Source organism: Castor canadensis, chromosome 10, assembly GCF_047511655.1.
Source record: "Castor canadensis chromosome 10, mCasCan1.hap1v2, whole genome shotgun sequence".
Lineage (NCBI taxonomy): Eukaryota > Metazoa > Chordata > Mammalia > Rodentia > Castoridae > Castor > Castor canadensis.
In genome coordinates, this window is record NC_133395.1 from 899,996 (window position 1) to 913,437 (window position 13,442).

The 13,442-nt window shown below is 49.1% G+C and overlaps 1 protein-coding gene across 10 annotated transcripts in view; it reads right to left on the reverse strand.

Annotated features, from left to right (window-relative positions):
- Window positions 1-13,442, reverse strand: part of Mcf2l (MCF.2 cell line derived transforming sequence like) — a 166,470-nt gene that overhangs the window by 25,117 nt on the left and 127,911 nt on the right. For all 10 annotated transcript variants that reach the window (XM_074042953.1, XM_074042949.1, XM_020163788.2 and 7 more), the window contains 5 exons: window positions 9,945-10,064; window positions 7,687-7,803; window positions 7,012-7,161; window positions 6,034-6,158; window positions 4,896-5,010 (listed from right to left, as the gene is read on the reverse strand). In XM_074042953.1, the coding sequence (XP_073899054.1) occupies window positions 4,896-5,010; window positions 6,034-6,158; window positions 7,012-7,161; window positions 7,687-7,803; window positions 9,945-10,064 (627 nt within the window). The remainder of the gene's footprint in view (window positions 1-4,895; window positions 5,011-6,033; window positions 6,159-7,011; window positions 7,162-7,686; window positions 7,804-9,944; window positions 10,065-13,442) is intronic.

Genomic DNA, 13,442 nt, shown 5'->3' on the forward strand with positions numbered 1-13,442 from the left:
AGCTGCTCCATCCTGTAGCTGTGCCCCATTTCATTCCTGACCCTTTGTCTGGAAGTCACCCTGTCTAAGGTGTCTTGGGGTCTGCCCTCCAACCTCTCCATAGGAATGAAAGCTTGGGGCTGGAATCTGCCTTCCCAGTGCCTGCACCAGTCCTGCATTCAGTAGGCCTCAGGAAATGGTTTTAAGGATATCCCTGAAACTTGTTCTTATTGGTCTGAGGTCGGCTGATCCTCCCAGTACAAATGGGTGGGATTCTGAACATGACATTTGCCAGGAAGACAGGGCAAGGACCTTGCACAGGGCAGCTGGCAACACTCACAGGTCAGCAGGAAACAGAGGGGAAACATGAAAATGCAGGACCTCCATCCCCTGTTTCTGTCTGTCCTGATTCTGTCTGTCCTGAGATGCAGGCAGAGCTGGCATGGAGGATTTGCAGCCACAGGCAGACATCTGAGCACAGGGCTAACCATTTCAAGTAGCAGTCTGCATTGTTATTAATTAAACACAGAGCCATTGGGAGGGCCCGGGCCCTCTAACAGATACAAGCTCTGTGCGCCTTAAAAGAACGACCACAGGACGTGCTCCGAACAGGGGGAAAGGAAGAGGCAGAAGAACTGGCCTGTCCTGCAGTGTCAGGGCAGAAGAAAGGGCGGGGCTGGAGATATGGCGAGGGCACACGCCTCCCTGCTCCCCAGTTCTCTCAACTGTGCTTGATGGCGGAAGCAAACGTGTAACACGAATGCAGCTCTAAATGTATACAGAGGCAAAATTCAAGGAAAGGTTATTGTGATGGGGGAGGGTAAGTGAAGCGTGCAGGACCCCCCTTCCTCTCCATGCACACATTCTATATACGCAAATGTGATACCTTGCCACACTCCAATACAACACATGGAGCAACCACTTACAGAGTCACACAATGTGATAAATCCCCAAAACACTACAAATGAGATCCTAGAAGATGTTCATGTAACCACAGGAAGGCAGGAAAAACAAAACAGATAAAGGAAAAGGATGACAAACAGAAAACACAAACTAAAACAGCAGATTTCGGCCCTAACAAATCAGTAATTACATTAAATGTAAGCAGCCCACTATACCAGCTAAAGGGATGGATTTTAAACCATGACCCAACTATGTGTGTCTACAAGAAACTCACTCCAAACACCAGCACAGGAGGGAGGATGGGAACATATCACACGGACTCAATCGGGAATGCAGGGAAAACTGTGTGAGCTAGGGAGACTGATTCAGAACCCAGAAAATTACAGAGACAGAAGGGGACGTCATACACAATAAGACCGCAATCCTAACTGTGTGTGCACCCAACAACAGAGCTGAGAAATATGGGAGCAAAACCTACTATGGTAAAAAGGAGAGACATCCAGTTACAGCTCGAGGCTTCAAGGATGCTCTGGGCAGTCGTGGACCAATTAGAGGGAAAGTCAGTCAAGATGCAGGAGCACTGTGCCAGCAGCTGGCGGGATCTGATGGACAATTACAGAACGCGCCACCCACGAGTGCAGAGCACACCTTGCTTCCCAGGTCTCGAGGAGCACTCTCCAAGACAGGACACGTCGTGGGCCACCAGACACACCCCACAGATTTGGAGGTGAAATGTGGGAATGGAGCATGTTCTCCAATCACAGTGAAAATCAAGAACATAAATCACGAACAGAAAGGTAACAGGAAAAATGTCCCAACAATGAGCAACAGTCTGAAAGATCAAGCATCAAAGAGGACATGTGAAAACTTTAAGAGGCTGAATTAAATGAAAATGAAGAATACAATATATCAGTATTTGTGGGACACAGCTGATGGAGTGTGAGGGGCATGTACAGCATTCCTGTTAAATACGTACATTAGAAAAGAAAACCAAACACCAGCTCCCACTTCGAGACCCAGAAAAAGAAGCCCAAATAAATCCAAACAATCAGAAAAATAAATATTAAAGGTAAGACTGGAAACCAGTCAAACTGAAAACAGAGAATGACAGAGGAAACCAATGAAACAAAGATCCATTTCTCTGGAATGAACAGTGACAAATCTCTGGGCTCACTGACAAAGGAGAGGACAGACTGACAGAGACAGAAAAGAAGAACAGACTACAAACACCAGCAATGAACCTGGGATATCACCACTGCAGGTGCGAAGAAGAGCTAAACAACACCAAAAGTGATTCTGCACACACGAATCACCCTCTCTCCCTTCCTTCTTCCCTTCCTTCCAGTCCTTCTTCCTTCCACTGTCCTCCCTCCCTCCCTTCCATCCATCCTTTCTTCCTCCCTTCCTTCTTGCCTCCCTTCCTTCCTTCCTTCTTCCTTCCTTCCTTCCTTCCTTCCTTCCTTCCTTCCTTCCTTCCTTCCTTCCTTCCTTCCGTCCTTCCTCCCTCCCTTCCATCCTTCCTTACAACTCAAGAGTCTTACTCTTACTAGGCAGGTGCTCTACCACTTGAGCCACTCCACCAGCCCTGTTCTGTGTTGGTTTTTTTCAAGATAGGGTCTTGCAAACTCTTTGCCTGGGCTGGCCTCAAACTGCAATCCTCCTGATCTCTGCCTCCTGAGTAGTTAGGATTATAGGTGTGAGCCACCAGCTCCCAGCCAAGGGGACAGTTCTTGAAAACACTGCCACATCTTGCTCAGCATGAAACAGTCATTCCAGCAGCCCTACAACCATCAAGGATGCTGAATGCGTGGTTTTTAAAGCCCCCACAGAAGTCCGCACATCTAGATGGCTTTCCTGAATATTGCACCAAACATTTAAAGAATTTGCACCAACTTATGTGGCCTCTTCCAGAAAACAGGAGAGCAGGGAGCACTCCCAGCTCACTTCATGAAGTGAAGTACCACCCTGATAACAGAGCCAGGTAAGGATGACTGTGGATGGAGAACTGTTAGCAAAACATCATCAAATACAGCTCAACGATAAAAATAATTACATACCATGAGTAGGTGTGTTTTACTTCAGAGACTCAAGACTGATTCAGAATGTGAAAATTGGTCAATATAATTTGCTTTATCAACAAATCAAAATAGAAAAATCACATAGCTCAATCAATGCAGAAAAAGCATTTGGTAAAACTAAACATCCATTCATGATTTAAAAATCTCTCAGAGAAACAAACCAAAGGAGAACTCTCTTCACTTAGTTAAAACACAAAAAAGCACCTAGAGAAACCTACATAAGGGGAGCAAAACGAGGACATCACTCTCACCAGCCAGAGTAGTAAAGGGGAGATAAAGAAATAAAGAAAAGGCAGACAGGCAAAAAGGAAGAAATGACCACTTGTAGGAAGTCCCGAGGACTCTACAAAAAAACTAAAACAAGTATGTTCAATAGGGTCATGGGAGAGGAGGCAAGTGTCGAAAAGGCTACTGTGTTTCTCTGTGTAGCAATGTATGTGTAAACACTACAATTACAAATGCAGTGCCACTCCCGCTTATTAACAGATTGAATGCTTAAATGTACACTGAACAAGCCATATGGGGTTTGTGTGCTGGCCCCTGTGCGATGCTGATGAAACTGGTATACTGTTTTTCCCCAAAATAAAGGTTTTGCCCAGGAAGCAAACTTTTCCAAGCACAACTTTTTTGTAGACAAGATAAACTTGTTTTAAAGTTTATATGGAAAGGCACAGGAACGCTTTTGGTTTTATTTTATTTTTGAGATAAGATGTGGATACCTTTGTCTGGGCTGGCCTCAAACTCAAGATCCTCCTACCTCCACTTCCCAAGTAGCTAAGATTACAGGTGTGTGCCTCCATGCCTGGCTGGTTTGTCAGTTTCTTAAAATCTAAACATGTGCCAGGTGTCAGTGGCTCACGCCTGTAATCCTAGCTACTCAGGAGGATCATGGTTCAAAGCCAGCCTGGGCAAATAGTTCATGAGACCCTGTCTCAAAAAAACCCATCACAAAAAAGGGCCCTGAAATCAATGTGAGTCAATGCCCTGTATAGCTATCTTTATCTCAACCAGCAAAAACCCCTTGTTCCTTCCTATTATTGCTTATACTCTCTCTACAACAAAATTAGAGATAAGGGCAAAATAGTTTCTGCTGGGTATTGAGGGGGGGAGCGGGAGGGGGTGGAGTGGGTGGTAAGGGAGGGGGTGGGGGCAGGGGGGAGAAATAAACCAAGCCTTGTATGCACATAGGAATAATAAAAGAAAAATGAAAAAAAAAACAAAAAACAAAAAAGGGCCCTGAGTTCAAGCCCCAGTACTGCAAAAAAAAAAAAAAATCTAAAGATGTGACTCTCATCTGCCTGGCCACTGTACTCTGAACTCGTGCCTCAGAGACCTGAAGTTTATGTCCACATGGACACATGAGCTGGATGTTAATGGCAGCTCCATCCAGGACAGCAAAAAAACAGAAAGATCCCAATGTCCTTCCGTGGCTGGACGAGTAGGGTGGATCCATCCGCACAAGAAGGATACCCACCACCGCCTGCGTGAACCTCCAAAGAATTACGCCAGCGAAAGAGCCAATTCCGGGGTCACGCGCGGGTGGTCCCGTGAACAGGGTTCTCGCAATGGCACGGCGTAGCAACGAACAGATCGGTGGTCTCCAGGGCTGAGCGGGTGGGAGGGGAGGGGGTGGCTGCAAAGGCAGCAGCAGGGTCCTGGTGGGACGATGTCCTGCGTCCATTGCACTGATGTCAGATGCTGTGCTGAGCTGTGGTTTGTTGCTACTGGGGCAACTGGGTGGGGGGCACAGGGATCTGTCTGGATTGTTCCTTAAATTGCTTATTTCTGCAGCTCCCCACAGAAATAAGCTACAAACCATCTCCTTCTTGCTGCCGCTCCAGAGTGCTGTGTTGTGCACAAGTGCAGAGGTCAGCCCCCTGGCTCTGGCCTCCTGCACCCAGCACCCCACAGGCCCACTCTCTGCTCGCCACTCACCTGCCGGAAACCCTGCTCGAAGTGTCGCAGCTGTAGGCACTGTTCCAGCTTTTGCTGATGCTTTGCCCAGAACTCATCAAAGGCGGCCTCGGTTTCATTCAGCTGGGCCAGGAGCCTGGGAAAGAGGAGTGAGCCATCACAGAATGGAATCCCTCTGATACTTTTTGAAAGGACAGGAAGGTCAAGGTCCAGGCTCATTGTTTACAACTCAGGGTGGAGCAGATGTCTGCACCTGATGAGTGGTGGGGGCAGGAGCTGGCATTCGCTTACCAGGCCTCGCACACACCTCTCCTGTTCTCTCGCCACCCCTGCAAGCCACACTTAGGCTGGCTACACTGACAGATGAGGAAACTGAGTCTTGAGGGAGTTGATGAGCTGTGTGGATCTCCTCCTCATGTATCTGGGGACCCCACCTAGGTGGGAGCCACTTAACTGGGTAGATCCCCTACGTCCCCAGCCCAGCATGCCTGCTCTGTGTATAGCCAATTGGGAGAAGACCACATAAGAGCCAAGCAAATCAGCCATGGGAGCAGGCTTGGTGGCCCACCACCACATCACTGGGCAAGGCTCTGTCCAGGTGCTCCAAAACTGTCCCCTCATGAGGGAGGTAGGGCAGGCACCCACCCAGGCTGCAGAGTGACAAGGATAAGACTGCAGGAGGCAGTCAGAGCTCTGGACATCCCAAAGCACCATGGGACATTAGCTGACGTTCACAATGTGCATGTAGAGTGCATATTGTCCTGCACTCTATATAAGGATGGAGACCCAAAGGAGACTCACACAAATTCAATCTTTTACAATGATTGTAAAATGCACGCTCGAAAACCCGAGGCTGGAGCGGACAGATTCCCGGGTGGCTTTCCTATCTACAAGAACACGTGGAGCAACAGAAGTCTAAGGTGCTCGTTCACCTCTGCTCAGCCAGTGGTCTCCCTCAGCTTGAGAAACGGTTTGCTCTGGTGTCTACTCCTCAGCAGGAGGGCGCCAGGGGCCACTCCGTGCCCAGACATCAAGCCCAGGTGGGAGGCTTGTTGCAATTTCCATGGCTAATGGCCTCAAATTTTCACAAAGATCATGTGTCTGTAGCGTCCTCCTGCCTTGGCCAGAGTGAGATAAGGCAGGAAGGTGCCAGCCTCACCTCTGCACAGTGGCCTGGTTGTCCAACTGATCCTGGTTCACACTGAGGGCCGTGCTCTCGGCCAGCGGCTCCCTGAGGCTCTCCAGGATGCTCTTCCCCTCCTTCAGCGCCAGCTGCAGGTCCTCCTGCAGAGAGAGCACAGCCTTGCACTGCAGCCCACAGGCAGGTCCTGGCTGCACGAGCAGTCAGGCTTGGCGGGGGCGCCGTGCACTGCAGGTGCAAAACCATCGCCCCGTGCCATCAAGCTTCCAGGTTCCACTTAAAACCAGTGAGGAAGGCAGCTGTCGGGTGCCTCCCTCTTGTCTGCACAGGGGCAGAGCTAGGGTTACAGGTCACTAGGGGCATGGGGAGAAGGTAAAAAAGAAACCAGAAACCAGATCTAGCCATCTGTCTCCTACAACCAGCCTTGCTGTGCAGGGGGAAAGGCCATTTTTGGGAAGTGAATGGCCTGCCTGGCAGAAACAGGGCACAGTGCTCAGAATGCACAGTGGGTCACTGCCATCCAGACATTTCTGTTTCAAAGTCAGCAACCCAAGAATGATAGGCACGCAAGTAATACAAAATGAAGTCACCCTGCAGGGTGATGTGCATATGTGAGCACAATGGGTATTTTATGCTGGAAATTCAGCCACCACTCTGTCGCCCACTGGTGACAGAAACCGGGGCTGAAATCCCAATCTGTGACACTGAAGCCCCAGAGGTACCACACACAGCAAGCGCCCACCCACCAGGACGAGCTGCTCTGACCTTGGCTTTGTGTAGACTCTGCTGATCTGAACTAAGGGCCATTCTGGCCATCTGTGGACATGCACGGTGTTTTACAGGGTTCACTTATGCTGTTTAGAAAAGTTGGTTCTTACAGGTGTTGGAAGGCAGCTCTGAAACCCACTCACATTCAGTGTGGCCCAATGCTGAAGACTCACCTTGGGTCTTGTGCTTAGGATGGAAGAGCCTCAGCCCCACGGAGCCCGCACGTACCTTTGCCTTGTTCTTCTTCTCCGTGTGTGCACACAGCACCGAGCTTGTTGACTGGACATCATTGGGCAGCTCGGTTTCGGCCAGCTCGGTCCCGAAGGCCTGCAGCATCTGAGCTGTCTGCTTCACCATGAGCGCGAAGCTTTCGATCGCCTTGGGAGGAGGGAGAACATGGTCACAGAGACTTGCACACACCGCTCTGCTCTGAAAGCTGACACCATGCTGTGACCGTTCTCAGAAAGGCGGAGAGCAGCTAGTGTGCAAGTGAATACCTTCCCACGAGTTCCTCCACTTCACGCACCTCTTCACACACGTACCAGATAGGCCTTACAAAAATCCCCATCACCTAGAGTCATTCATGCTTGGGTCTCTTTCTCTCTCTCTCTGTTTCCCTCCTTGTTAGGACAAGCACGAGTGTTGCAAACCGCAACAACACAGGGTTTTGGGGTTTTTTTCTTTTCTTTTCTTTTTTATGGTTTCTAAGTCCAAAAAAAGCCACTCCCAAAATTATTACTCAAGTTATTTCTTTACGATGACTAAGGTCTATTGAGACCATCTCCTCATTCGTGAATGTGAGTATGTTTTTGGAAAAGGCAGTGTCGTAATGCAAAAGCCATTCTGCTGTGTTAACTGTGAATGAACGAGAGAACACAGTGCAGGGCGCCCAGACTCACTCACCGTGCGGTGGCACAACCACCGGGAGTGGCAGTAGTCCAGGGTCCCCCCGAGATCCTCGGTCAGCTGTGACTTATCGATGTAGCCATGCAGTTCTGGCACTGAGCTTAGCATTATGACCTGGGGGCGAAGGCAGAACACACTACAAATGAGGGCAGTAGAGCCTCACACTGGCAGTGTGACCAGTGACATCTGACTTCAGACTTGAGTAGACATGGGCTAAATCCCAGCTAGGCTCCTCCTAAATGGCTGACCTTGGGCAATGCTTGTTGTCTGTGCCTCAGTTTCCTTCTACATACAATGGGCATATTATGACAGATCTCACCAGAATCTGGTGAGGAGCCAGTGGCGGCTGTGGGACACATGGAAAACCCTGGACAGAGGATATCTGTGACCTCCTCATGGGAAGGGAGCTTGGCACGTTGGCTGCATAGTGCCCTGCTTTCAAAGAAGACAATTCAGTCTCTACTTCTGTGTAAAATATGACAATCCACATTATGGTGTGGTTAGCACCACTTTAGCATCTTAAAGTCAGACCGCCGTATTCACAGAGTGACTGGCAGTTCCTGAAAGGCTTCAGTGGAAGAGGGAACCTGAGAGTGTGGTGGCCATGCCAGCTCTTCTCACGTGACTTATCTTCAGCTTTTTGTATTTCTTTTGCCCTTTGTGAGGTCATTCTGTCCCCACGTTTTAGATAAAAATATAGACTTTGCTTTGTAAGCTGTCAGATCCTACAAAATAGGTCTTCAGAGGCTGTGACCAAATGCTATTTGAGTCCACTTCATGAATTATTAAATGTGCATTAGTTTAAGGCAGGGGTTCTCCACCAGGGTGACTGTCCCCAGGGAACATCTGACGATGTCTGGAGACAACCTGGCTGAGACAATGGGGAAAGGGTTAGTGGTGTCTGGTGGGCAGAGGGCAGGGCTGTTGCAGAAACCTCACCCACATGGCACGGGCTGGCCGCAGGACAAGGAACTATTCAGCACAGCGTGTCAACAGTGCCCACACTGAGAGCCCCTGACTGAAACATGGTCTTTTCTCAAAAATGTGTTAGATTCTCACTCCAAGAAGAAAACAGAACTACCGAGCTCACTACATTCTTTGTTCTAGTAACACTGTTTGCATGGTGCCAAATAACCCTGGTTCACAGCCAGTAAGCCAGAGACAGATTGGGCAATGCAAGGATGCAGTCACTTCTTTCTGTGACCTCCAAGTCTCAGTAACGGCCATCTGTGCTGCCTTTGTTTTCCACAGTGGTGGACAGGGCGCAGGACCAGGGCTGCACTTGGAGTTTCTCACTAGCACTGGGGTTGGCACACAGCACTGAATGGGACACGGACACATTTTAACAACTGTGTGCTTCTCTAGCATGATCTACAATGTGTCTGTGAGTTTGTAGAGGTCAGGGATGAGCTCTGCACGCCCATTTTGACACCCATTTTGATACTTGTACATGTATTAGTGTAATTTTGCAAAGGAGACCACCACCTGCCAGGTATCTTCAGTCCTATTTCCTGCGATATAACCAAAGGTAAGGAAACTTATTGTGAGTGCAGTTTGCTTGCAAAATGTGGAGAAAAGATCACACTGTCACCTGATTGTAACGGCCATGAGACATACAAGTCACTGTCTCAGAGGTAAGCATCCCCAGGGACTGGAGGTAAGGGTCACTGGCATGACCCCCAATATCCAATTCTGTTGTTGGGCACGATTCTCCAGAGGTGAGGTTACTGCCCTATGTGGTTCTGCCCTTAACTAGCTCTAGGAAGCACACTGTCCAGAAACACGTCCTAACACAGAGGTTCAAATGTCCTCCTAGACACCTGGGCCGGTTGTTCCCAGGGCCACTGAGGTATGCCTCATAAACATAGCCTATTCCTGCTAGGCTTTATGCCATGCAGAATATCCTATCTGGTCACCACCCTGAGCTGGTGCCCGGGTCACATGCGGTTCTCAGGGAGGACTGCTGTGGGTTTCTGATGGAGCTGCCTCATGGAGGTTCAGCCAAGGCTGTGACTTCCTACACATCATCAGCCTGGGGTGGGGAGGGAGCCCAGGGGTGTGATGGGAGGAGAAATAAAAATGTCAGTGCTGCTCCCGACTGAGCTAAGAGGAAGTGTAGCTTCTGACCCAGTCCTGTGGGGTTTTATTTATGGCTGAAGTACTGAGATTGCTCCTTGAGAATGTCGATTGTCACAGTGGGCCAAGAATGCAATTAGGTTCCGCTCTGCCGACAGAACTGAAGTAGGCATACTCACCGGCACCTTCATCTTAAAGTCATCTCTATTGAACTTGAAGGCGATGTCCGAGAGAGTTCTCTGGAAAAACCCCGTTGGGCGAAGAACAAGGACGAGCTGCAGGTTTGCTGGGAAAGATGCCTGAGAGACAAGGAGAAGGACGGTGGTGTCCTTCAGGACTCCTGCTGACTGCAGCTCCTATTGCCACGCTGCTCACAAACTTAAACATTCGAAGCTGTGTTACAGTCGCTACGGGCCCAAGTGTGACATCCCATTCCTATATGGAAATGCTGAGTCCCAGTACTCAGACTGGGACCTCATGTGGAGATCGGGTCTTCACACTGGTAAGTAATCAAGTAAATGAGGTCAGTAGGATGGGACCTAGCCAACAAAACAGTCCTTATAAAAAGGAAATTTGGACACAGATCTGCACGCCAGACGACGTCATGTGAAAAGAGGCAGAAAGCCGGTGATAATTCTACAAGCTGAGCAATGCCATGGATTGCTGGCAACATCAGAGCCGGGAGGAGGCCCAGAACACAGCTTCTGCTCAGCCTCGGAGAAAACAGCCCTGGCCCACAGTGTGATCTCAGACTTCCAGCCTCCAGAGCTGCTAAGTCACCCAGGCTGCAGCTCTGTGTTACAGCAGCCCCAGGAAATGAACAGACTTGTCAGAAAAACTAAAATCAAAAGGGCAAGACAGATGCATATGTGCAGTTCCAGAAACAAAAGTAAAAACGAGCTGTCCCTTGAACAGCTCACACGTGTACCTTTACAAAGCACGTGACCTTAAGTAAGCTACTTCACTTCTCTGTGACTCAGTGTCTCCATCTTCAAAATGGAGATAAATCCAAGCCTGTCTCCTCACAGTCTCTGAAGGGTGGAATAGGGAATGTAGCGTCTGGAGCAGAGTGGACGCTCCAACACAGCCGTGACAGTGGGTAGCAGGGTCGTTTAAGATGCCAGGCCACACCCAGCTGGGGGAGGCCAGGGAGACCCAGCACTCAAAAAGAAGCTCAGAAGGCCTGAGTGTGGTTTCTAAGTATGACAGGCAGGAAGGCAGCCAGCCCTGAAGCTTGGAATGGATATGTAGTTGGCTTGGGAGGAGACCCAGCTGGCTAAATGGCTCAGCTAGAGATGATTCTAGGTTGTGTCTGACACCCACACTGGTCCAGGAAGGACTGGCAGGAGAGACAGTCCCCTCTTACCTCTGCACTGACCACATTGTCCCAGGTATCCTTGGGAGCTGTGGGTCATGTGATTCTAACAGGGTTAAAACGTGACTGGCTGGCCTCCCTCAGGAAACACAATGACTTCCCAGGGTCATGTTAGACCTGAAGGCCAGACCTGGACAAGTGGCTGAACTTCAAGCCATCTGAGTCCTAGTGAGATAGACAGGATCTGCTATCAATGTGGTACACAACTAAGGGACAAAGCCAGGCATGTCATTTGTAGATGACCTGCCACCATAGCAGAAAATACTGGCCTTCATCACCTGCAGCTGACCTCCCACCCAGGGCAGTGGACACTGGCCTTGCTCTGAAGGAGGACTCTCATGCTTTATGCGCCAGCACCCATGCCCTCTGTCTCCACAGAGCTGCCAGCATGGTGATCTTCACATCACTTCCTACTTCAGACTCAGGGAGCATGGAGGTCATGTGTCCCCACTGGCTGGCATACTAAGCAGCTGCTTGGTGAGGGCTTTTCCTAAGCAGAGCTGGTAGCTACCGAGGTAGCTCCTGGTGGCCGGCGTCCTCCAGCTCACCTACTTACTTACAGCCCTGGAAGTTCTCCTGAGATGACCGAGGCCTCCCTTCCATCCCTCGCCCCACCACAGCCAGGATATTTGGGCACCACCCACGTCCATCTGCAGGTGCACCCTCAGCTGTATGAGACTGTGACTGTGAAGATACGCTGTGAGGAGGGAGCTGGAAGAGGCACAGCCATGACCAGTGCTGTGCCTGACATCCATGAATCGGCCGACACACCAGCCCCCGTCCCCCACACCAGAGCCCGGAACACATCTGGGCCACTTATCGGCAAGAGGCTTCCAAACCGTCCTGTGTGTGTGAAATTGGCCACCACTATTTAAGGAAGCCACCCTTTCAGTTGTCCTCTAGAAGTGGCACAAATTATGCTTTTCTCAATCTCAACTTACATTTGTCATCTAGAATCACACCTCACAGAAGAGTGGTTCTTAAGGACAGGCTGGGTGTTTGCACCTGTAAGACAGAACCAGCACTTTCACCTTCCCTAGCAATCGCCTGAGCTCAGCTAAACTCCTACAGCAGGTGGCAAGAAACCTGCCAGGATGAGGGGCACATTGGTCTGTCCTTGGGGGTGACAGCCAGCCTTAAAAATAGCTCCTTTCTCTCCATTTCCTCTGCTTTAGAACTTCCATTCTTTAAGTTATTGAATCTTCATGTTAAATAGAATAATTGTAAGATACTATCCACATGAGGTTTGAAGGGATGTACACAATGTACTGCGAATATAAACAATAGCAAATTAAATTTTCTCTGGTTTGGAATAAACCATTTGCAATAAAAATGAGAAAAGGTCTAAAATAAAAGCTTATTTTAAAACAGTAGTAAAGAGAGCTGGATCTAGAGTAGAAGCTGTGAAACAATGTCTTTTTTTTTTTTTTGTAAATTAGTCAGAATCAAGTAATTGTAAAATTATAATAGATTTCTTCCTAATATGAAAGCCATACTGTGTTTCTTTCCTGGGGCCAATAGTGACACACTTAGGAACAGGTGTGTGAGATTATGGCCATACAAGTGTACCATGGACATAGAAACAGAGTAGCTAAGTGGATTTTCAATTAATATTCTTGGAGACTTACAAAATGAGAAGTCATTGCATGTATTTACCAGCTCAGTGAAAGTCCGTGGGACACCTTAGAAACCAGGAACCCTGGTGCTAGGAAAGCTGTTTAAAACCCTCCTGAAGTTAAAGTAACTTTTCTCAAGGTAAGACTCAAAGCCCAGCACCCAGCCTGCTGCTGTATGTTTAATAGCAAATGTAAGTGGCCAAGAGCTGACCAATTACTTTTGTCTGACAGTAGCCAAGCAACAAACAAAGTTTACACAGAAGCATCGTCTGAAAGTTTGTCCCAGCGTTGATGCATAAGACCACCTCGGGACCTCAGAGACGCTTAGCAGGCGAAGATGAACAGAGCTCCCCTGTCGTGTCCCCCCCACCCGTGGCCGATAATGCTGGCTGTGGAGGTTGGATGATGGAGCCATGGATGCATGGGGCAGCATTAATAAGTTGCAGTGAGGCCTTCAGAGGAGGATTTGCGCTCATTCATCTGGCCGCACCTCCTGTGGCAATGCACAACACACACTCATGAACTTCACACTAACCAGACTTGGAAATACAGACACTGATCCTGCTTATTTACACGCGGGTGACATTGTGGCTGGGACTGGTAGGAAAATGGGACAGTCAGGGATACAATACTGTTAGGGAACCAGCTGGCTCTCCTGTCTCTGCCCTATTACCAAGCCAGTGCCT